General features: G+C 43.7%; 2 protein-coding genes across 3 annotated transcripts in view; both read right to left on the bottom strand.

Annotated features, from left to right (window-relative positions):
- The window catches only part of TARS3 (threonyl-tRNA synthetase 3), a 556,255-nt gene that overhangs the window by 230,069 nt on the left and 302,155 nt on the right, over positions 1-24,031 (bottom strand). The gene's annotated exons all lie outside the window — the stretch shown is intronic.
- The window catches only part of THSD4 (thrombospondin type 1 domain containing 4), a 387,535-nt gene that overhangs the window by 214,172 nt on the left and 149,332 nt on the right, over positions 1-24,031 (bottom strand). For both annotated transcript variants that reach the window (XM_063142589.1, XM_063142590.1), the window contains one exon: positions 6,429-6,565. In XM_063142589.1, coding sequence (XP_062998659.1) covers positions 6,429-6,565 — 137 coding nt within the window. The remainder of the gene's footprint in view (positions 1-6,428; positions 6,566-24,031) is intronic.

Here is a 24,031-nt window from a genome sequence, read left to right on the forward strand (position 1 = left end):
GACGAAGCGGGTCGGGGGGCTGCAGATCGAGGTGAAGAGGATCGAGACCAAGCAGATCCTTTACCTCAATCCAGAGCTCCAGAAAAAAAGGTCCTGGTCTTCCTGTTTGAGTCCTCGGGCTCAGGTGAAGCTGTTGCCGGAATGCGACAGATGCAGGTAAGGGGGAGGAGGGAGGGAGGGCCTTACCTGGTGCCGGCACTGACACCGCAGTCTGTGCAGTGACAGAAGCAGAGCCAGGTTAGGGGGCAGGGGGGAAGGACCTGGCAACAGAGCCAGGTAAGGGGGCAACAGGAAGACCGGCTGCGGCCTGGGTCCTCGGGCTCAATTGAAGCAGCCGCTGGAACACAACGGACGCAGGTAAGAGGGGAGGAAGGAGGGGGCCTTACCTGCTGCCGCTGCTGCTGACGCCACTGCTGCGGAGCTCTGATTCGGATCCGGAGCTCCGCAGTGGAGCGGAGCGGACCATAGGCGGATTGACGCAGGGCGGAGCGGACCCGATCTGCAATTTGCGGATTGGGTGCTGATCAGATCGGGGGGGTGGGGTCCGTGCACAGTCCTATTCTCTATTACTACCCAAAGTGCAAGCATTCACTACTAAGCCATGCTTCAATAGACTTATGCATGTTGTGGATGGTCACCAACCTTCCACCAGATGGCACCAAATACCAACTCAACTCACCAGTGAAGCGTACAAACAACTTTCTGTGAAATCCAGAAAGCCAAGAACAGTAACATCAACTGTTGTAAACTCAGTGGCTTGGATCCAAGGGGGACCCTAGCACAACTGGAAGGCATTTGGACTTTCATATTGGGATTCAGCGATTCTGTCGAGCTGGTTACTTGTTCTTTGTGACCAGCCATTGAGGGGGTCTCAAACTGAGGCCTCCAGTAACCTGCTAATTTGTGGTGATGCCAGAAGAGTTTCTCAAATTCCCATATGTGCCCATGGGCCCAAAATGGTTGCCTCCCCCAGACCATGGTCCAAGCAGCTGGTGGAAGGCCTGGAGCATTGATGGCACAGGAGATATGGCATGGAAAACTACCTTCTGTCTGTCCTAGTCCAAGTTTCCTTCAGTGCCCTACACTAATACAGTTGGCCAACAAATGGTGTCAACTTGTAGCCAAATACCATTTTTGGAACTACCCTTTATTGTCCAGCTGTAGGGGTACTTCTTTTACACACACATGCACTCACACTTTTTTAGGGAGGGTAGATAGATAGATGAAATTTTACATCCTGTGCCACAAGATCTGTTCCATTGTATTGCAGATGCATTCCATAGCTTTCTCCAAATACCACCCTCACCACAGGGCATGTCCTCAGCTCACCCCAGTTGTGTAACAACATGCCAGAGACAACAGCCCAGGTTGTAAAAGATAGGTGTTGATTTATGAGTCACTGGTAACTTCTTGAAAGCAGCTGCAACAACATGATTTTGCCAACCAGACTTTGCATATTGCACCAGATCGAAGGGGAGATTAATCATAGGGGTGTGCTCCACTCTGTTATGGATCCCCAGATCCGAAGCAGAGCAGGCCGATCCAGACCTCTGAAGCCCAGTTCCGGAGTGGATCGGGGGAGGTCCGGATCGGGATCCGAAGGAGTTCGGGGAGGGGGTGCACAGCCCTAATTAATCACAATTAGCTTTTCATTGGCTTTCTAAATGTTTGTCAAAGAGCATCTGCCATTTTTTTCTAAAAAAACCCAACAACAACCCACAGAAGTGTATGATTCTTTCCTATCAGTATGTGAAGTTCACCCTGCAGTTTCCTTCTCCACCTCCCTGCACCCACTTCTTAGCAACAGCACCCAAACTGTCCTCTCCACGTACCCAATATGTACCTCTCAATCCTGTCGACCCACTAATAGAGCAATTGTATAGCCCCTAGCCAGCATCTGAGAGGACATGGGATGCAGTGGATCTCAGCGGCTGGAGACAGAACTCCAACCTTGGCAGAGGAGAGCTGAATGTGGATCTCCCAAGTCCTCCTAGCCACTGTGAAAAGCTCCATGATGGCGTATAATTATGGTATGACAATGGAATCAGTTACCAAGGAGGTTGTGGGCTCTCCCACACTAGAGGCCTTCAAGAGGCAGCTGGACAACCATCTGTCAGGGATGCTTTAGGGTGGATTCCTGCACTGAGCAGGGGGTTGGACTCGATGGCCTTGTAGGCCCCTTCCAACTCTGCTATTCTATGATTCTATGAAGTGGAAGAAAATGCCATTCCTCTTGTGTATTTGCACTATTCCACTATACCACAGTGCCACCTAGTGGAAAGCCAGGAAAGGTAATGGGAACCAGGAAAAGTTATGTAGTGGAAAACCAAGAAAGAAAGAAAGAAAGAAAGAAAGAAAGAAAGAAAGAAAGAAAGGAGTTACCATCCCCAAGGGAAAACATTTGGACATCACTTAGCAGCATAGTTATCCTGGCTTCTCCTTGCAACTTGCAACTCTATTCAGAAGCAGTTTCCTGCATGGCCAACCAGCTTTTGTTCAAAGACAGAATGTTTAATCTCTCTGCTGAGAATATCCAAGTTCTCAGGAGTTGCAGTTCTTGTTCAGTCACATCTGTGGTCCCTAGGACAGGTAACAAGATAGCTGGATTGGTTACCACCCATGTCGTCACTACCCTGCCAAAGAACTTTGAAGTTGAGGGATTTTCATGTGTTCGGTTCATTCCTTTTCCTCTTCTCACTGCCCCCCACCACCACACACAAACATGAATAGGAGGAGGTTTAAGTACCCTCTAAAAAGACATTTTGATGAATGCCGGGGAATCATAAACTCAAAGTTAAAATGAGGTTGCACTCCTAAGCGTGCTTAATTGAAAGTAAGTGCTGCCAATATAATTAGGGATGCACAGATTTTGTTTAATCTGTTCTGTTCATATTTTATTGGATTTTCAGGTGCCTTGCATTTCATTGTCCACTCATTGATGGTTGTATGTGATTTTCCCTTCAGAAAAGTACACAACGAAGCCGGCCACAATTTATGTAACTTTCACCAGCACGTAACATTGTGCATATTTTTCTTAGACCTGTATACAATCACTGTGTACAGAGCACAAAAGAGAGAGACCAGAGATGTATAAGGTGTTGCTGATGTTTTAAAACATGGTGTCTATATTCACATATTTTCCATTAATGTTCGTACTTTCATATCAATGAATTTGTGTACAATTCGCCCATGGAATCTGCATGACGTAGAAGATGTTGGTCGGCTGTGGAATCCACAAGCTGGAATACACAGAAATCCGAAGTCATTTGAATCCATTTCTGATATCCCTAATATCAATAAGGCTGACTTTAGAGAAAATATGTTTAAAATGGGAGCATTGATGTGTACTATAGTGTTCAGATTAGTCACTCTCAAGAACTGTCGATGTGAACGTAGCCACCTCTTGCATTACTTGCTGATGGTGATTTTGAAACAGGTAGACAGGTAGAAACAGGTAGAAAGGGCTGAGCAGGGATTGTTTCAGGGTCCCTAAAGGTTCAAGGTCATGATCTGAATCATCCTCCCCTCCGTAAGCATTAAGAAGCTTGGCTAATAGCTTTGGAATGAGAAAGAAAATCTCAACAATTATGTCAAGAATGGAACGGCCGTGCCAGCACTGAAGAAAGAACAAAGAGAGTCTTGTCACGGCGTCGTTCCACAATCCAAATGAATTCTCTAAAAGGATTAAGGTGTAGAGCATTGTACGATGCCTCAGAACATACTTGCTTTGAGATACGATGATGCACAAGCAGCAGCGAAAGCCAGAAAAGACGATCACACGGAAAATGAGAGGGACGTCTGGCTGCTATAATGGACACTTGATCCAAGAGAACTGTAAATACATGCGTCTTCTCTAATCACCTAACCAGGCAACTACTCTTCTCATCTCACCTCTTCGAATGGTTTGAAAAAGAGGGAGGAGAGAAGGGAGCATTAACTCCCCCTCCCCAATTTGCAAGTGGAGACCAAAGAAAAAGTATTAAACAAGCCGTTTCTTTAAGCAAGGTGGAAGAAGAGTGTGAATTTGTCAAGGAAAGATAATAATACTTAACAAATCTCCTCCCATTTTTACCATAACAAAACTCCTACCCATTTCCTGCTGCTGCATTTAATTAGTCCTCTATTTCCTGTTCTGTTCTATGGTTTATTCTATAATTCTGTTTTGGTTTTCATGGTTTCTTACACTTGCATTACAGATTTTTATTTATTTATTTATTTATTTATTTATTTATTTATTTGGCAACTATCTTGTGGACCTTTTCAGATCAAAAGATGGGGGAACTAATTTTTCAGAAACAAACTCGTAACTAAATAAGAAAATAAAACATACTGCTGTGGTGGTATTATATCTTGTTTCGTTGGCTGGCTTTCGGAGAGTGCATGCATTCTGGGGGAAGGGTGAGTTGGAGAAAGCCAAAATTTCTACATTCATTATTGAGGTTTTCTCCAGATGAATGTTCTTATGATATCAGTTTTCATAGTTTGTTATGTATTTAGAAGAGTTTTCTATAAAAGCTCCCAAGGAAACAGTAACACACCAGGGTTCTGCTGGACTGATATGTTTGTTATGACGTAGATGCATTGGAATGGACTGATATGTATGTTATTGTATATATTAATTGGAAATATTCACTTCCTTTGTAATCTGGTGTACAACAACCATGTCAATTTAGTGTTGGACTTAAATTGGGGAGATACAGGTTAGATATCCCACTCAGTCATGATGTTCATTGGGTGACCTTGGAGCAATCATTTTCCCAGCCTAACTTAATGCACACTGGAAGGGGAGAGACCATGTATATAGTTCCTTGTAGGGAGAGCAGAATAAAAACATTAGTAATATATTGTTTTGGCAGGCATCAAATATGAGAATACATCAGTCATTAAAAACTGTCAAAGATTAAATACATTACATGCCATCTATGAAATGCCATTAGATTCAAAATACAGTCAAATGCCAAATATCAGATGCAATGGCTAAATGCCATTGCATCCCAGCTATTCAATACTGACAAGTAATATCAACTGTTGAAATCAGGAGATCGTAGGAAGCCAAGTATTTGGAGAATATGCAGCAATGTATTCAGGGAATCATTGGTATTAAACCTCATGCAACAGAGAACTCAAGGAGGCACATTCATTTCACCACTAAAACAGACGTTGAACTGATGTTCCAAATGCTATGAAGTACTGATTAATTGTATGTCATTTAAAAAACAAACCCAAAAAACCATTTTTGAGTAGAAGTACAGCTAAAGCCAGGCAACTGGGGGGAAAAGGTTTCTGTGCCAATATTGCAGCCCCATCATGTTTAACACCACGATTTTGCAATTTTTGATGGGATTCTGTCTAGAAGGGATGCAGTTCTGCACATCAGGGTGTGCAGGTGTCTTGTTTCATACCATTTCCCAAAGAAACAGAACCCTCACTAAATTAAAACCCCTGTGATTTTCTTTTGAGATCCAGGCAGGGGAGATATGAAATCTTTATTTTTGTGCACCCTTGGAACGTCATGCCAGCCCTCTTCTTCCTGTCTTGGGTTAATTCCCTCCTTGGGCTTCTCTGGGGGGAAGCCGTGACAGCAAAATTAGTATAAAGCCAATGACACATTTGTAGCATAGATATGCCCTGAGATATGAGCCCTTCTATACACTTGCTTCATCTCAGCCCTAGGAAGAATGTCGAACCTTGGCACAAGAGGTATAAACAGAGTGAGACTAGCCTTAGCTAGACCTAAGGTTTATCCCGGGATTGTCCAGGTGTCATCCCTGTTCATGTAAATGGCACACAGGAGATCCCAGGAGCAGGCAGGGATGATCCTGGGATAAACCTTAGGTCTAGCTAAGGCCACTGTCAACTGCAATCAGGTTATAAACAGGCACAGCTGACTTCATGGTCATATCAAAAAAACCGAGGGGCTGTTCACACAACAGTTGCACCATAGACTCAAGGCATGGAGGAAGAAACACAGATTTGGCCTCTGGCTCTAACCCTCCCCCCAGCCATGCACCACTGCTGAATCATGACGACTCCCTGCTGAGCTTTGCATGTTCTGTTTGGATCAAAACAGCAACCGTTTTCTTGCCTTCCGCTTCAGATCAAGGGATCACTTAATAAATAATAGGAACTCCAAACCTATCTATCATCTACAAAGAAAATTCAAAGTTTCCAACCATCCTTTGAAAAGCTAAAAATAAAGCCCAGGAACATGTGTGATATTGTCCAGATGTGGACAAGTGAGGTGACAAGAAGAGAAAGCAAGTCTTAAAGACAATAGTTGTGCCTGACTAAAGAAAAGTCCTTCAATAGGGCGAAGGAATATCCAGAAATATTTTTCCTCCCTCCCCGCTGCATTTTTAGACATACATTAATAAAAGTCACATATAAGGGGAAATATATGGATTTTTTTAGGTTGGCATCACTCTTACCTTGCACTGCCCCGATACACAGATGGAGGTTCCGTTTTGGTCACATGGCGTCCCATCGATGACCTTCTCTGCTTGCCTCACGTAGAATCGGTAGCCTACTGCACGGCAATTCAATTCACATTTCTGATTGCCCTTCACTGAAAGAGGGAAAATATATCGTGTCATGCCTATGGATTGGATGGGCTATAAATATGAATGCTCTAGTACAGAGCCCGCTCAAAGACAGGTTTGGGTCAGGCCGGCTCTATCCTTAGCCAAAGTGAGAGGGTCACCCCCAGTGGCAGGTGCTGAAGGGAGCAGAATGGTAGAGATGCCTAAGTCACGTGGCCTCCTTCTCCATGCAGCCCAAAGTAGCCTGCGCCCCTCAGGAAAATGCTGTCCCCATCACTAGTGCTGAAATAAGATTCAAAGAAGATGTGACACCTTGTGCCTTTGCTTCAAGCAGCAAAATCTCTTGGCTGGGCCCTTGGCTTAGGTAGAGGAAGGAAGCCAGCCAGAGGGGTCAGGGAGTTGAACATTACTAGGGATATATAACGAATTTGTTTCAGTTGATTTTTGATCAGGCTTTTACTCAGTTCACACCTTCAAGACTTGGTTGCAATCTGTGGTCGAAGAGCATACTTTTCCGACCATGCAATATGAATCGCACAACCAAAAATAATAATAAAAAAATGAGTTCAACACCATGCATCCATTTTAAAAATGAATATGTGTGTTTCCGAAAAATGTGCACATATCCACTATAATCAATGGGAGAAGAATGCGTACATTTCAAAGAGGCACACAATTGATGTGTACATTTGGAAAAATACATGCAATGCTACACACAGAATTTCACAAGAGAGAAAAAGCAAATCTCACAATTCTGCTATGGAATGACACTTCTGCCTTTGGATGCATTCATTTGCACCCCCTCATTCACACCCCTGCCAAATCTCTGGTTCTCTGTGGAGATGATGACGGGGTGCTTTCTCATGTCTTATGGAGTTCCACACGGAGAGCAGATACTCAGAATATTTTGAAGCTCTCAACCAGAACTCAGCAGAATTGCACAGAGACATATTTTATTCATTGCAGTGCATTATTGAACATGGAACTTTGAACATTGGCACAAAGAGTAACATTACAGTAATATGCATTAGCACAAGTGCAAATGTATACAAATCCCCCCCCAAAAAAAGATTTTTTTTAAAAGTCTAAAAGTCTTCAGAATCCATGCCACTTAGAAAAAGGTAGTAGAAGCTACAGGTCCGATCCATAGAAATCTGAACTTATTTGAATATGCTGTAGATCTTCTGGCATCCCTGGTGCCCTTCAGGCTCTTACAAACACACACAAACACAAACACACACACACACACACATCTACTGTATTAAGTTTTATCAGGATCATTTCCCCACATCTTCAAAGCACTGCATCAGGGGCTCTCAGTTTTCAGTGGTGCAAATACTGATTGCTGGCTAGGAGATCACAGCGTTAAAAGGAAAAGCAGAGAAAAATCTGTTCCTAATCAGATCATGCTCAGAAGCAGCCAGGCTACAGTTTGCCCAATTCTCTTCATTGTTTGTGATTATACATTGGCCAGAGTTATCACAGTGTAAAACAATAAAAGGAGGAGTTGGGGGGGGGGAAGAGGGTAGAAGGGGGGATGCAGTCTTGATTTTACTGCATCTTTTAAAAACACTTTTGTGACATTACCAGAGTATTCATTGCCTGTTCTTTTCACAGAATATTGCCATTATCATTTTTAGTAAGATTTAACAAAAGACTGATTAAACTATTGCAGTGCTCAAGCAGAAAGTTCAACCACTCCCAAGAAAACATGACCCAGTATTCTCTCTTCCACTTTAAAAGGTAGAATGACTGTGTCATTCCTTGTCAAAGCCACCCCCAGGTTTGAGTGGGACCTTAGCAATTGCCCTCAACTGGGCGCCCTCCTAGGAGAGAGAAATATCCTTCCATTTCGTTTTTCCCACAAGTGAATCCTTCTTCAAAAGTCTGGCTTAGTGTTTGCAACATGCAGAAATCAATTCATTCTTTTAAAAGGGATTTCTGTATTTTTACACAACTACTGTTGAGCTAGTACAGTAGCTTTACCAGAATTAGTGGAAGAAACTTCAAGACAATTGCAGAAATGCACTACATGCATCCCCCCACACCCAGAAAAGGCATCACGTTTTGAGTCTCAGTGGGCTCATAGTTTAGGAAAGGCATTTAAAGGATTTTCTTCTTGAAGGATTTCATCAAGGCCCATATAAGAGTCTTGTGAGGCTTTGCTGACAAGTGGTTGCAATGCTTGAGAGACACATTTTCAATCTGTCTGAAAATTGTAGATACTGAAAAGTTAAACTGCAGGCAGGTAGACCTCTTGATTCATGGGGTGGGGAGAATCCAAAGCTAACAGCAGAGTAATAGATAATTAGGACCAACCCAAATGTCACAAAGAGAACACAAACTTCCAAGTATTGAACTCAAAAGCTTGCTCACCTCTTTGTGACTTCCTGCTTGGTTTCTGCAGAGATATTACTTTAAAAAAAAAACTTGCTTATCCCTCCCTTCCTCCAAGGAGCCTCAGCTGGCAAACACGGCTGTCTCTTCTACCCAATTATATTCAACAAGCTTCAGGATTAAGGGAGGAGTTCCATTCTCCTTTACACTTCAGGTCCGCTCCTGAACAACTGAGTGCAACTGAGCCTCGGGTGGGGCTAAGGAAGCTCTGGCTATATAAACCTTCAGTTAAAGGGTAGCCATTGCTGGAATATGAGGCTCAGGCCACAGCTAGACCTAAGGTTTATCCTGGGATCATCCAGGGTTCGCCCCTGCCTGAGCACTGGATCCCCTGTGTGTCACCTAGATGAACAGGTTTGACCCCTGGACGATCCAGGGATAAACCTTAGGTCTAGCTATGGCCTCAATGCCTTGTAACCTTGGCCTTGTAATTGAACCTCCATGCTGCTGACCAATGAACCCCTGCTTGACTCTGCTTCTTGGACTACATATTGTATCTGAGTGCTTATCTATGTTTTGACCTTGGCTGCACCTCAGACCTCTCTTCTGGGAAACCACCTATTTGTCTGGTAATATTGTGCTTTGACCACTGCTTTTATCTTGACTGCTCCTACCTTAGCTTGATCTCCTATGGGCCAAAATCATTTGTCCTTGACCATTTCTTTGCATACTAGACTTGCCTATTGGATTTACTCCTGCACTTGCCTAGCACAGACTCTGAACCAGCTTGAACCGGACACATTACTAATATTAAATCTCCTTCCTGGCTCCAATATGATGGGCGCTGTAGACTCTGGCAGAATTGTCCTCTGATGTCCTCCAGCTACTCACTCTTGTGTATGGGCCTAAACGAGGCACAAGGGAACTCTGTTCATAAGAATGAATCAATGAGCAAAGGCAACATCAGTGGATCCATCAGCCCTTGCTCTATCCAAAATACGACAAAATCCGGATGTCAACTAAGACTGCAAAGCACGGATGTCCCAGCTATCAAGCCTGCCTCCACCCCAACCCTATTGTCATTGTGCAACATAACTGGGTTGGTTTGGATTTCAAGTATTATTCTTTTGCCTTTCTTGGCCAAGTGGTTCATAACATAGTAGCTATTGTGTATAATTAGAAACTTCCTTCTCCTTTGGCTCAGGGCTCTCTTTGTTTCCTGCTGAGCGAGATGAAAGTGCTGTGGCGTCAGCCACTGGGGTGTAACTTTGGACTAAGCAAGGAAGTGGTGATGGAGGCTGAGATAGATGCCAGCTCCATTCTCATGACCCAAAGAAACCCTTTGTCCTTGAAGGAAAGACCACACACCCCTTGAGCAAATGTCACTCTCCCACATACCCAAAGAAGACACCCTGAGCACTAATATCATTAGAACTGCATCACATTTATTTAGGGCACATTTTCCCGCCTTTTCATGCCCGCCTTCACTTCCCTCTCTTTTCCCTATTGTTCACCTTCTCTCATTTCCTAGATGGGAATTGTGTTTGGATAGGGACCTGCCTGCTCATTCTTATAAAGTACATACAATAGCTGGAGCTTTAGAAACAAAATGCATGTAATTAAAACCAGAATCTGTAAGCAGAGGTTATTTCCTTGTCAAGAACAATGCTTAGTATTTATGTTTAAAAAAGAAGCTTTTATTTACCATATCTTAGTAAACCTTACAAACCCCCTGGATTCAATGCTAATATCATTGGTCCCATGCTGCAAATGAGAGGCAGAAGTGAGACCTGATGAAGATGTTACATTTCCAAGCATTTGTGGATTGGATGTGGGCTACGTGATCATGTGTTCCCTAACAAAAATTCCTCCTGCACCCATCCTGATATCAGGCTGTAGCCTATGTTGTCCCTGTACCAGCAAGACTGACCAGTAGTGCATTCGGGAGCTAGCAGTTCTTAAAGCAACCAGACCCGAGTGGAAATGTTCCTTTCCAGAACAGGACACATCAGCAGAGCTCGAAGAAGGAAGCTTCACTAACCTGTGCCGATCTGGAAACAAGCATTTCTGTTCATTTCTGGGGCCGCAGGAATCTAGGAAGCGCAAACTCCCCATTGCACTGTTGATGGGTCCTGCCAGCACAACAGAATAAGCGGGAGCACAGCACCAGCAAATGTGCAACACAGCTTTCACCAACCTGGCACCGTTTGGATGTGGTGGACTCCCAGTGTCCCCAAACATGATAGGAAACATAGTCCGCCACATTCTGGAGGGTGCCAGGTTGAGGAAGGTTGGCATACAGGATTGCAGCCTAAAGTGTTTTGATTCTCCCAGGCATCCTCATGAAGTTATCTAAGGGCTCGAAGGTAGCTGTACTTGCAATATTAGGAATAGAAGGTTTTTCACTCTGCTGTTCTAACTGCCGGTCATTTAGTAGAGTTGACTGTTTGAAGTGTCGTCATTCTAGTGTTTGTTGTTTTTTAATTTGCGTTGTAAACCATCCTGGGATAAATATTTATGAAGGATAGTATAGAAATGCGTGAAATAAATACATACCCTCCACCGTCCCTATGGCAGCATGGCAGCGCCAGCCAAGACAGGCTTTGGACAGGGCCAGCAAAGACACTATCATCACCCACCCCAATCCTGCCAGCCTAGATGTATACTCCCACCCGACCCCGCAAAAGCAGGCCTTCTTTCCATATCTGTTTAGCTTCTTTTCAGGGATTGTTTTGCCCACATTCTAATTCAGCCCTAATGACAGCCAACTCCCAGGACCTTCATCTTGACCTCAATGATGGATCAGCCATTTTCTGCAGTGGAGGAAAGAACGAGAAATCCAAAGAAAATATATGACCACATTCCAACTAGGCCTTCCCAATAACTTCATTTAATATAGTTACTGTTCTTTCTTTTTTTAAAAAAGAGAGAGTAGAAGTTACAAAGAACCATCTGCCACGTAATGGGACCACAATACTGATCTGACAGGAGACCTAGTAAACAAGTGTTCAGGGTTCCAGTGAGTATACTTTTCAAGTATACTCTATTCCATCCCACTCATCACCAACACCACACTGATTTTCTGGGTCCCCCAACAGTCAAGTCAGCACTCCATCGCCAATGAACATGCTAAGAGTTCACCTTGGGCTGTTTCGGGGTCTCCCTTCATTTTTGATCCCTGAAAGATTCCTCAAACACTGCTAATAAACTCCTCTTTGTGCTGTCATTTTGACCAATATGTAGACATTAAGATTAGGACTGGAGAACTGAGTATATTTTATTATTACTTTATTTTACTTATTTGTTTATTTTATTAAAATATTTTAACACCACCCTCCATCTTTGTAGGTATATATGTATATATGATAACTATGCAACGGTGGTGTTCATCTTAATGAAGATGTGCAGGGGAAGTATAGTGGCTAAAGTGTTGGACTGGCAGTTGGGAGATCTGGGTTCTAGTCCCCACTCGGCCATGGAAACCCACTGGGTGACTTTGGGCCGGTCATAGACTCTAAGCCCAGCCTACCTCACAGGGTTGTTGTTGTGAGGATAAAGTGGAGAGGAGGAGGAGGATTATGTACGCCACCTTGGGTTCCTTGGAGGAAAAAAGGTGGGATATAAATGCAATAATAATAATAATAAAAAAATTCAATTCCTCTCAATTTCTTGTTTTTTTCCATTCTTAAATGTAATGCTTTCTGAACTTTGAGACTATTTTTAACTTCACATGGAAATCCGTATGCATTTTTGTGTGCCTTTCTCCTAATATAGGCATTTGGGGATGCAATTTTGCTCAATATGCACATTTTGCTCAATATGCACATTTCGCTATTAACAATCAGAGAAAGACATTCTGTTGATAAGAAGATCTTTGCAGACATCTTCCTAGAACCCTGCGAAGAAGGCCTTGAAAAGGTACAGGCCGAAACATGTCGGGCTTTACAACCTACAGTAAAAAGTTCAGCATCCTGAGAATTCGTTTCTCCCTTCTTTTCACTTTTTTGTCAGCAGGCCCCTGCTGGAGTGTGGGTCCATAGCAGATGCCCAACCAAGCCTACCCTTGATGCCACCCCAGGCAGGCAGCACCTTCCTGTCCTTCGTCTTAGGAAGCAAAATGTCTTGGGGCAGCCCCACTTCAGACTTCTGCAAGGCACTTGCATCTCTGAACGCCCTCACATGGAAAAACAAATCCCTCTGTATACAAAGCCAGCACATCCACGAGGAAGCCAGGCAAATTTAAAAGCTCTTCTCCAATCCCATTATGGGCGCACAGAGGTTTTTTAATATGCTAATTTAAAAGCATTTACTGGCAAACCGAAGCCAAGCGGATGTTTCTTTTGCAATCCCATTGTAAAACAATCATCCCGTTTGCTTTTGTGACTCTATTGCTGTAGAGAGAGACCTTCGGCTATTTCCATCCCAACCTGGAGACTCCAGACTTGTACCTTATTTAGAATTAACTACAAGTTCTCAGCAAGAACACCATGTGAACGCAGCAACTTTGAGTAGGAAAAGGCACCACGCTGCCCAGTTAATTCGGTCCTATTCAACGGGAGGGTTAAGGTTCACATTCACTTTGGGGGTGGGGGGTTGCTGTTGACACACATTCCTTCTTTAACTCTTTTACACATTCAGTTTGCATGTCTTAAGAAAAATGTGCGAGCCCGCAGGAGAAGAAAAGAGGTAAGAAGTGGTTTGGAAGCTGTTATTTATCACAATGACACAGCCAACCATGCTCAGTTTTAAATGCAGTAGGAGTCAGGAGGGGCCCCTGCATGAACGGTTTATTCTCCGGGGCACATGAACCAAATCCATCAGCATCTTAGCCACAATTGCTTCATTTTGCTTCCCAAGGAAAAAGGCAGTTCCGTGGATAAGATTGAAAAGGGGAAATGAAACTGTAAAATCCTGAAGAACATCTTTTACAAAGCAGGAGAAGGATTTGAACTTCACAAGCCCTATAAAGAACACGATGGGCAGGAGTATCCAATTGGGTCCACGCCATACTGTTGCATTCACAGGACTCACCAGTTGCAAAATGGAGCTTTGGTGCTTCTAAAAATACCCCAGATTGGACATTTGAGTGGAGTTTCCTACTGCAAGGCCAGCTCACCTGCCATGTTCTGAAAATGAGCGTTTCTTCTTAATTTTTAGAAGTGCCAAGGTCCTGTTATGTGAGTGATGAGTCTCCTAACACACAGGCACAACATGGTACCATGGGATAGTATTTGCATATGATTACCAGATGATGGAGACAAATGACATCCAACGATCCTAACATGAGCTTCAGCAGGTACTTGACTGGCTGCTGATGGATACAAAATGGTGGATGAGACTAGGGATGCATGAGAATTTCATTTCAGTGCACAAATCTATTCATAACCCCAAATGTAAATAGGAGCACATACTCTCAGCAAGTGTCCACAAATTCCTGAATGTTCACATTCTGCACTTGAAAAATGCACAACTTTCCTCATTCCAATGAGCCAAAAAAACAGATTGCAAATAAGAACAGGAATGAGCCAAACTGAGCTTTGAAGTAAAGTTCTGAGAATTTCAGTGACCTGCTTCTCCCAACCCTCAATGAGACAGATTTTGGCCTGATCCAGCAAGGAAATGAGTTGGTTCAGACAATATATCTGGGCCAGTCCTGCCCATCAAATGGGCTGTGCTCACCTCTACTGTCCACACAGGGACAGAACATCCACAGTTGGCCACCATAGCATCCAACCGAGGCAGTCCTCAGTCTTGTGGACAATTCCTTGATATCCATCAGACATTTGAGGTCAAGGCATAATGAATTTTATGTGCCTCAAATGATTCCAAATGTGCTGTCCTCATGCAGATGGTGGGAGCAGGAAGGGGTGGAGGTGTGCACAAATAGCTTTTTGAAATTTCCACCCTAGGCAGGATGTACTTTGCATTGCCAGATCCTTGGAGATCCCCTTGCCGCCTCCTCAGAGGCAATCACCCTGCAGTCTGGGACACTGGAATAAAAACATCCATCAAGTCCCACTCTATCCCTATTATGCTTGAGGGAAAACCATGCAGGTCATAAGAATATAGGAATGTAGGAGGCTGACCATTGGTACACCTAGTCCAGTATTCTCAGCACTGACTGGCAGCAAGGGCTCTCCTGGGTTTCAGGCAAGAGTTTTCCCAGCCCTACCGGGAGCTGCTGTGTGGGATCAAACCTAGGACAGTCTGTGTGCTAAGCAGGTTCTCTACCACTGAGCTACAGTCCTTCCCTGGGTCAACTAGAGCAGTGGTTCCCAAACTTTTTCAGGTAACCGCCCACTTGGTTCCACAAACTCATGCCCAATGCCCCCTACCCTACACTATAAAAATCATTATTCAGAATAGCAGTTTTCATCAACCCACTAAGGAAGATAACAACAATAAAATTCAAAACAGTAACAATTAATTGAATATTTATTCAAAATCCAATTACATTTTTTTAGTTTATTCAATTAAACATAATTGATGAACTTGATCTAGTGATATCATCTTTTCAAAGTCTGATAGTCATTTAGTAAGTATATTAGATATCACATTTAGTAACTAGGGTAGATTTGATTTGATTTATTGCATTTATATACTGTCCTATAGCCGAAGCTCTCTGGGCAGTAGAGTACCTCACTATTCTGTAAATTTTTAATGTGTTGGATGGGCTTGATGAAGTGATACCAGTTTCCCAATGTCTGGGTTAAAGTCACTTAACATGAGTCTTAAATCACCACGTTTAGTAATCTGTTTTGCAGCCGGCGTGGCAGGGCACACCGAGTGGGGTATGTCTCTTCATTAGCATTTTGGTGCTTTTGAAACATTTCAATTCACCATTAAAAGGACTCTTCTTAAACGGTATTAATACATGTGCGGATTCTTCCCCTATATGGCTTGGGACCAAACTACCTTCTCCTATTAAAATGTCCCTGGGTTTTAAGACCTTCTGGAGAGGCATTTCTTGGAAAAGACCACCTTGAGCGCCCCCCTTCTGCCCCTTTGCCTCTTAGCGCCCCCTGCCACCTCCTTGCCTCTTAACACCCCTGTATGCAATCCCACTGCCCCCACGGGGGCAGTACCACCCACTTTGGGAACCACTGAACTAGGGCATTCAACTGGTCCTAACACATGATGGCATGCTAAGAACATAAGAACACAAGAACCACGCAGGGTCAGACCAGAGTTCCATCTGATCCACCATTCTCTTCACGCACTGGCCAACCAGCTGCCGGTGGCAAACCCAGGACATGCATTACTCTCCCATAATCTTATTTACCGGGGACACTTCCAAACCATCATGGGCTTAAGCCCTTCATTTTGGCTTTATGAATGACCGCACTGGCAGTTATTTATTTATTTTTCTACCCCTGTCTTTCTTCTTGTTTGTTTTTAAATTATGGGTTCTGTCTTGTATAGTTTTGTAAAAACATAAATATACTGAATGCAAAGATAGCCGTATTGTCCATGAGAAGCAAATGCCAAAATCCACAGTCGGGCCATCCAATAAAAAATATTGCAAAATAGTATGAAACCCTTTGAGTAAAGTCACTAAAATATATGTGTGTTTTTATTAATATACCGACTTGAAACAAAAGCATTCTTTCTATAACCCGTCAGTCACTTCATTACTACAGTACGGTGTCATTTCAGTCTCAGGGTTGTTATGATTGTGGTGGTTTTAATTATTCCACATTGCAGAGTAGAGCGAGAAAAAATGTAGAGTAGTTTGTTTTCTTAAACTCTTATGTCCTTGCCCTTGTATGAGCTTCCTGGCTGCCCTGTAGTGGTTAAGCAGCAGGTCAAAAAGTCAGCCACTTATAATCTACAATCATTTTAAAAAAACATTCCCTTTGTTCTACTGATGAGGTTCGAATCAAAACTCTGCTGTTTTTTGTTTTGTTTTGAAGTCACAATCCGACGGGTCAGGCTACAATTTGAAGCAACGGAAGGACCTATAGAGAGGAGCTGGTTGACCTCGTCTCACCTGTCATTTTTTTCAGCTCTATCTGCCTTTCCCAAAATGTTGGGGAGATTTTTCAATCATGGGGAGGGACAATACAGGTCCCTCCTTGCCTGCCTGCAGCATTGAAAAGCAGCAAAGAAATCTTTAGAATTTGAGAAGGGGTGCCCCAAAGATAGGAAACCACCACACAATAGGAGTGTGTGGGAAAGGGAATGAGGCCAAGGGAATGGGACAGACTTGCACCCCTGCATTCAAGATTTAGGGGAAGAGAGAAGACTTACTTCTTCAGGCTCAGAGGATTGGCGCATTCCAGCACCTGGGGCTTCCCTACAGTGGGAGCCTCAAGTGGGGTGTTTAATTCTCTGGGCATGGTTCCTGAAACAACTCTTTCCCATCAGACTGGAATTCTGAAGAAATGGTCACCCAAACTTCTCCACCCTATTTGTAGGCAGCACGATTGTGAGGACCATTCCACCATATTTCTCCAAGGGGAGGAGAAATTCCCCACCAGCTTGTGGAGGGTGTGGCATGCTATGACTAGTGGAAATAGCACAGCTTAATTCTCTTTTCTTTTTTTGCTGCACCTGCAAGGGCAGCAACAGCTGTGTTAGCAGCCTGACCTGGGGCATTGTGGTAGGGAAACGATGATCACTACAAAAAAATGATGGTGGTGGTGGGGAAATCTTAGGATGATATTCTGCAAAGTGCCCTTCCTCTTCTAGGGAATGAGTAAAAGAAAATTCACAGAAATGTTCTCCTTTAAAAAAAAAAGCCTTCTAAGAAACTTTGAGTCCACTCTTCATTTATTTATTTGTCAAGTATGCTGTAGGGTGGATTCCTGCATTGAGCAGGGGGTTGGACTCAATGGCATTTTAGGCCCCTTCCAACTCTACTATTCTATTATTCTATGATTCTATTTATTTATTTATTGCCTTTCTATACCACCCAATAGCCAAAGCTCTCTGGGCAGTTCACAAATGTTAACTCTACATCAGATCCCTCCCAGAGAGGTGGGAAGTTGAGTCCTGAACCATGACACATAAAACTTGCATCCTTATGAACATCCATTGCCTGATTTATCTTCAAAGCCTGCTCTTTGGAAAATACCATCTACTCTGGATCATTCTGGGCAATGAGAAGGCAACTCTCCATCATTCAACCATCCCTTGTACCAATAACATACCATTGATAGAGACCCATATTTCATAATGGGTTGTCCATTAGAAGTTTATGGGAATGACTCTGTTGGAATGCCATTTGTTTACTCCAAGAAATTCTTCTATTTCAAGAATATTCCACTAATAAAATGTACGCATTAACCCAGTCCCACAAATAGATGTTTAAACCAGTCACGTAACTAAGCTTGCATATTCCAATTAAAGGCCCTGTCTTTGTTTTGCGCTATTTTTATTTCATTGCATTGAGATATTTTGTCCTTATTAGGCCTGCAGAGATTAATCTTATTTGCTTGGAGAACATCATTTGAAAACAATCCATTGTAGGGAGTGGTTCTTCTGCTCGATTTCATTTCATTTTTTTCTGGCAAACTTTTCTTTGTCTCGGTATGGTTTTCAAGCTATTCTCATTATGTTCGTGTGTATCCGTCTGTACCCCATATGTCCTTAATCAACTTTTCAACTGACATAGGCTGCAATCTGATTCAGGCTTACCTGAAAGTAAGATCTAAGGAACTTAATGGGACTTACTTCTGAGTAGACATGTGTAGGATTGCACTGGGGCAGAGCAATCCTAATGGGGAGAGGAGATTCTGTGGTAGATCAATCACCAAATCCAAAGTCCTGATGGAACTCTAAGGCCAAGGTGGACGATGGGTGTCTTTTTTCTTATCTTTCCTATTGCATTAATTTTATTTTCTTCTTTCTGTCATGTCAGGGTATTTGCACCAACACTGGCATACTTTAGCACCCTCAGGGACAATATCTGGAGATTATTTATTTATTTATTTATTACATTTATATACCACCCAATAGTAGAAGCTCTCTAGGCAGCTTACAAAAGTAAAAAACAATGAACATTAAAAACAGATATATAAAATTTAAAACCACCAAAAGTATAAAAAGTAACAATATCCATTTAAAACAACTATTTTGGGGTCAGTTAAAAACTCAGCATATGCTGTTAAATGCCTGGGAGAAGAGAAAAGTCTTGACCTGGCGCTGAAAAGATAACAATGTTGGTGCCAGGTGAGCCTCATCGGGGAGATCATTCCATAATTGGGGGGCCACCACTGAGAAGACCCTTTCCCTTGTTGCCATCTTCTGAGCTTCCCTCGGAGAATAGGCACTCAGAGGAGGACCTTAGATGTTGAGCGCAGTGTACAAGTAAGTTCATGTTGAGAGAATCAGGGGTGTTAGGATTGTGAAGATCCACAGCCTCCTCTGGCATGCCTCATTTTCCAGGTCACCACTACCAGAGCACCAAGGACAGTAGCAAAGCTTTCCATCACCAACATAAGGAGACCTCCAGTGGCGGTCTCTCTGCTCATGGAACTCTTTCTCCACCAGACAAGGGGGAGGTCCATCGTATCTTTTGCTGTTTTCCCTGAAAGCTGAGGCTTGTTTCCTTAATCACATGGAAAGCACTGCCTATTTCGAGTAGGGAACTCGGAGAATTCTGTGTTAGTTCGCAAAGCATGCAAGCATGTCATGTTTGAAGCCCCGAATCTGACGGTGACCAGGTGTCTGCCAAAAATGATCACAAATGGTCAGACAGGTGCTTGTGTTCAATTTGCCCATTCAAAGTTGTGCTAATGTTCTAATCTGTGCAAAATACCTTGTAGACTGAATCAGCCCCTATTATGCCTCTATTTGGAAAATAAGGGAAGTGTACAAAGGCCACAACGGGTGGCTGGGTGGCTGCCATAATGGCCACTGGGTGGCTGCCGTAATGGCCATTCATTCCATAAACGATATATCTGATTCCCTTGGTAAAATTGACGGAGACTAAGACGTCTGCTTTGGCTGCTTCACCTTTCTGCTCCTATTTATCTCAAGTGCCCACTAGAATTACTCGTGTGGGCGGGAGAAAGGATGTGAAATAAACCAGCTTCAGCAGCTTTGAAAGGTCTCCTTTTTACAAGGCATATATAAATAGTTCAGTGTGGAATTTTACATAGTAACATGGCAGCGGGATGGTTTCAGGAAATAAACAGATGGAGTGAATGGCTGAGGCTGTTTCTGGAATACCGATCTGACTTCTTAAATCTTATTTTAAACTGGTTCATCACCATGGAGCGTGGGGAGAAAAACTATCATCAAAGAGAGTTGTTGTTGGGTTTTCTTGTTGTTGTAGCAGTAGTTGCATTATTGAACACACTTTGCATATAACACCAAACGTTATTAATGATGTAAACATTCAGAAAACTATTCAGCAAGCAGGGCCCAAGCATCATTTCTATGGGCAGGGCAATCAGTTGCACATTGCAAAAAAAGGAGGACTCAAGGATGGACAAAAAAAATATGAATCTGCTAATTTACAGGAGCCAGTGTTGTATTGTGGTTAGAGTAGAAGTAGACAGCACGTTACCTGGGGACACCAATGAGCCCCTGGACATCTTTCTGGGTGCCCACCAAGGTGTCTTAACCTTCCCACATTTTTTCCCAGTTAACACATTTTCTTACTGGTAACTGGGATCACTGTGAAACACGTTTCTGCTGGTGCTGACTACGTGCATAGACTTCTCGGGGTGTCCACGCATGTAGCTGGAGCTGAAAGCTGTGAGATGAAAGGAACAACTTATGTGTTGGGGCTCTAGGACCTGAGGAAGTCGGTAGGCCTCAGCTAGACCTACCTGGTCTAGCAAGGCGTAGGAGTGAGGATCTTGCAATATTTTTATCGTGAGTTATCCCCCTCTGTTTAGATGTGCGCATGACGACCTCGGAGGAAGAGGATGTCATGCCCGCCATTTTCTTTTTAAAAACAACAACAGGAGAAGTGCACAAGCGCTCATGCACTGAAAGGTAGTTTTTTTTTAAAAAAAAATCACCACTCCTCCCACCCCACTGCTGATGGGCGCAGAGTTCCTGAGGAGCTCTGCAGCCCACGCGCAGTTCCCGGCTCCTTGCGAGTAATTGCAAGGAGTCGGGACAAACCGTGATGCCCGCACACATGTTCTGCGGTCTGGAGATCAGCCCGGGACTGCAGAAAAACTGGGCTGCAAGGGTAGGGCAAAATCCCAGGGATCCCCTGGATTACCCCTCCCTGCTCCTGGGATCCCCTGTGCGTTATGTGGATGCACGGGGATGATCCCAGGGCGATCCCCGGAATAAGCCCTCGTCTAGCTACAGCCTAAGTATGCAAACAACCTTGCTAATCCCACAAGATTTTGCAGTATCTGGAGACACTCTGTACACATGGGAAAGGAAATCTTAATGAACCTCCATGATTAATGGTGTTCGTAATCCTCCTCCCATTGAAAGTAATGAAATGAATTTGGCTCTAAGTAACCGACACAGAAATGTATGGCATTTGTTTACAGATGTTACAGTAAATTAACCAAGCCACTCTCTCTTCAAAAGAACAGCTTTAGGATGAAAAGCCATGGACTTCGGGGGAGTATACATGCTTGATTCTTTTGCAAATATCTTTGACAGCTGAGATGCTGCCAATGAAGAAGAAGAAGAAGAAGAAGAAGAAGAAGAAGAAGAAGTGGGGGGTGGAGAGATGGTTGAGAAGTCTGGTAATACATTTTACAGACCCCAGGAGAGATGCTGATACTATCATTATAAGGTGCAATAAAATGAGACATCTATAAACACTGGTGCCTGTTCCAGATCACGGCATGTCATAAAGTTATGAATATGTTTTGAAAGCATCTCACCATGGTTGGCAGCCCAATGGTTTTTCTATGCCATGTATTTAACTCAACATAGTTATCTTAGCACAGCGCCATCCAGGGACTCCTATATGGGACAATACTATGTATTGTTGTAGCTTTCTAAGAGGGCCTCATTGGGGTGGGAGAGAGAGCAGCAACACACACACAAATTAAAGAGGAAAGTTGCTGATGCCACCACCATGGATATCCATTAAGCTTTCACCCCCCCAAAAATAATAATTTCCATCCCTCCATAAACAAAGCCCTATGAAGAGAGACTGAAACAACTGGGCATGTTTAGCCTGGAAGAAGATTGAGGGGAGACATGATAGCAGTCTTCAAATACTTGAAAGGTTGTCACACAGAGGAGGGCCAGGATCTCTTTTCGATCCTCCCAGAGTGCAGGACACGGAATAACGGGCTCAAGTTAAAGGAAGCCAGATTCTGGCTGGACATCAGGAAAAACTTCCTGACTGTTAGAGCAGTATGACAATGGAACCAGTTACCTAAGGAAGTGGTGGTCTCTCCCACACTGGACAGCCATCTGTCAGGGATGCTTTAAGGTGGATTCCTGCACTGAGCTGGGGGTTGGACTCGATGGCCTTAGAGGCCCCTTCCAACTCTACTGTTCTATGATTCTATGAAATCTCCCCTTCTAATTCATCACCAGCAAAAGGGACTGCAAATTTAGGGGAAGGGGGCATTTTCAATAAGCCCTAGGAAGTGGGCACACCCCATCATTAAGCAGCCTGAAGCCGTTGCCTCGGGTGTCATATTTTGGAGTGCCATTGAAGAGCAGGAAACGTTGAATGATTTATGTTTGTCAGCATGGAGGGTGCCATTTTGATTTTCTGTCTTGGGTCATCTTGAAGTCATGAAAGAAGGCAAGGAGGCCTGAGGGCAGAATAGGAATTTAACAGAGGAAAGGTGTGTGAATACAAGGGATGGGCACCTCAAACGGGCAACATTACCACAACATGAACGTTGCTTTCAAGTAAGTGTCCACTGGGTGTCTCCACTGCTCCACCCAGACGTAAGGTTAAGTGCTCAACTGACAGGGCAGATATGAATTTCAGAAAAGTTACATTTGTAACTTCTTATCTTTACGTAATGTTCTCCCCTCCCCACCTCACCCGCCAGTTTATGAGAAGGGAAAGCTTCTACCCAACACTGACCCTGATCCACCCACTCCATTTGTGTACATTCCTCAAGATAATAAGTCTGTGTGGAATGTATCTTTAATAATTAGCTTTGATTAACAGCCCAGGCTAGAGCACGTGCCGTCCAATTACAACGCCTCCGTGTGCGCGCGTCTCTTGGGCAGAAACACGCCGTGCCTTTTCCCCTGCATTGCCCCAAATTATAGCAACAACATTTTTGCTTACATAAAACATGCCATACATGCTTCAGACCGGAGCACAAGAAGTACTTTCTTCTCCGAGCTGATATACCTCAAATGGCTGTTTACAGAGCAATCATAAGCGCGGAGGAATGGGGGGGAATTCACCCTCATCGACACCAATGGGGTAAAATTAGCTACACTAATTTCGCTAAGTTGCAAGCTGGCACAGCTAACGGGCCCGCTCCAGAGGCCTCTGGGGAAACGGAGGTGCTTTGGATCCAAAGATAACTTTGTCCCATCCCACCTCTGAGCACTCCAGTTTGGGGTCAGCCACCAGTGGTAGGTATGTGAAGCTTTCCATGGGCATAACTGGGAGGCGGTGCAAGGGAGATGTCACCCCCAAGCCCTGGCTACCAGGGGGTCACCTCCCCACTGCCTTAATCCTCGCCAACCAATAGAGCTGGCGTTGGGATTGTGCAGTTAATATGTAATCAGTGCATATGCGCATTAGTTCTTAAAGTACTGTTAAATTTTATCTCACACACTCATATATGGTGGCCCAAGATATTTTGCTGCCAGAGGCAAAGGGCAAGATGGTGCCTCCTCCCATTCCATGTACAGAAGCTGACTGGGCTGGCAGATACTGTAGGTCTGCCTTCAACACTCATGGTGGGACAGTAACTTCTCCTGCCGCTGAAGGCTGCAGGCTAATTTAGGAGGCACAGGACAGATTGCAGGGCCCACAGGTCTCTCCTCCAACACCTCGCTGCCATCTTTCAGCATCTGCTGTTAGGCCCAAGACAATGGCTTCACTCTGCCTAATGGTAGGGCTGGCCGTGTGTGTGTGTGTGTGTGTGTGTTGACGGCCACTCACAAATTTTTAAAACAGTAAGTTCATCACATTTTATGACTTTAACTGTTCTTGATTATTTATTACTTTCACTTTTTATTTGTATTGGAATGGTATTTTAATGTTGCTATTTTAGTTAAATGTATTTGAACTGTTT

The sequence above is a fragment of the Elgaria multicarinata genome, chromosome 16 (genome assembly GCF_023053635.1).
Source record: "Elgaria multicarinata webbii isolate HBS135686 ecotype San Diego chromosome 16, rElgMul1.1.pri, whole genome shotgun sequence".
In the NCBI taxonomy this organism is placed as follows: Eukaryota; Metazoa; Chordata; class Lepidosauria; order Squamata; family Anguidae; genus Elgaria; species Elgaria multicarinata.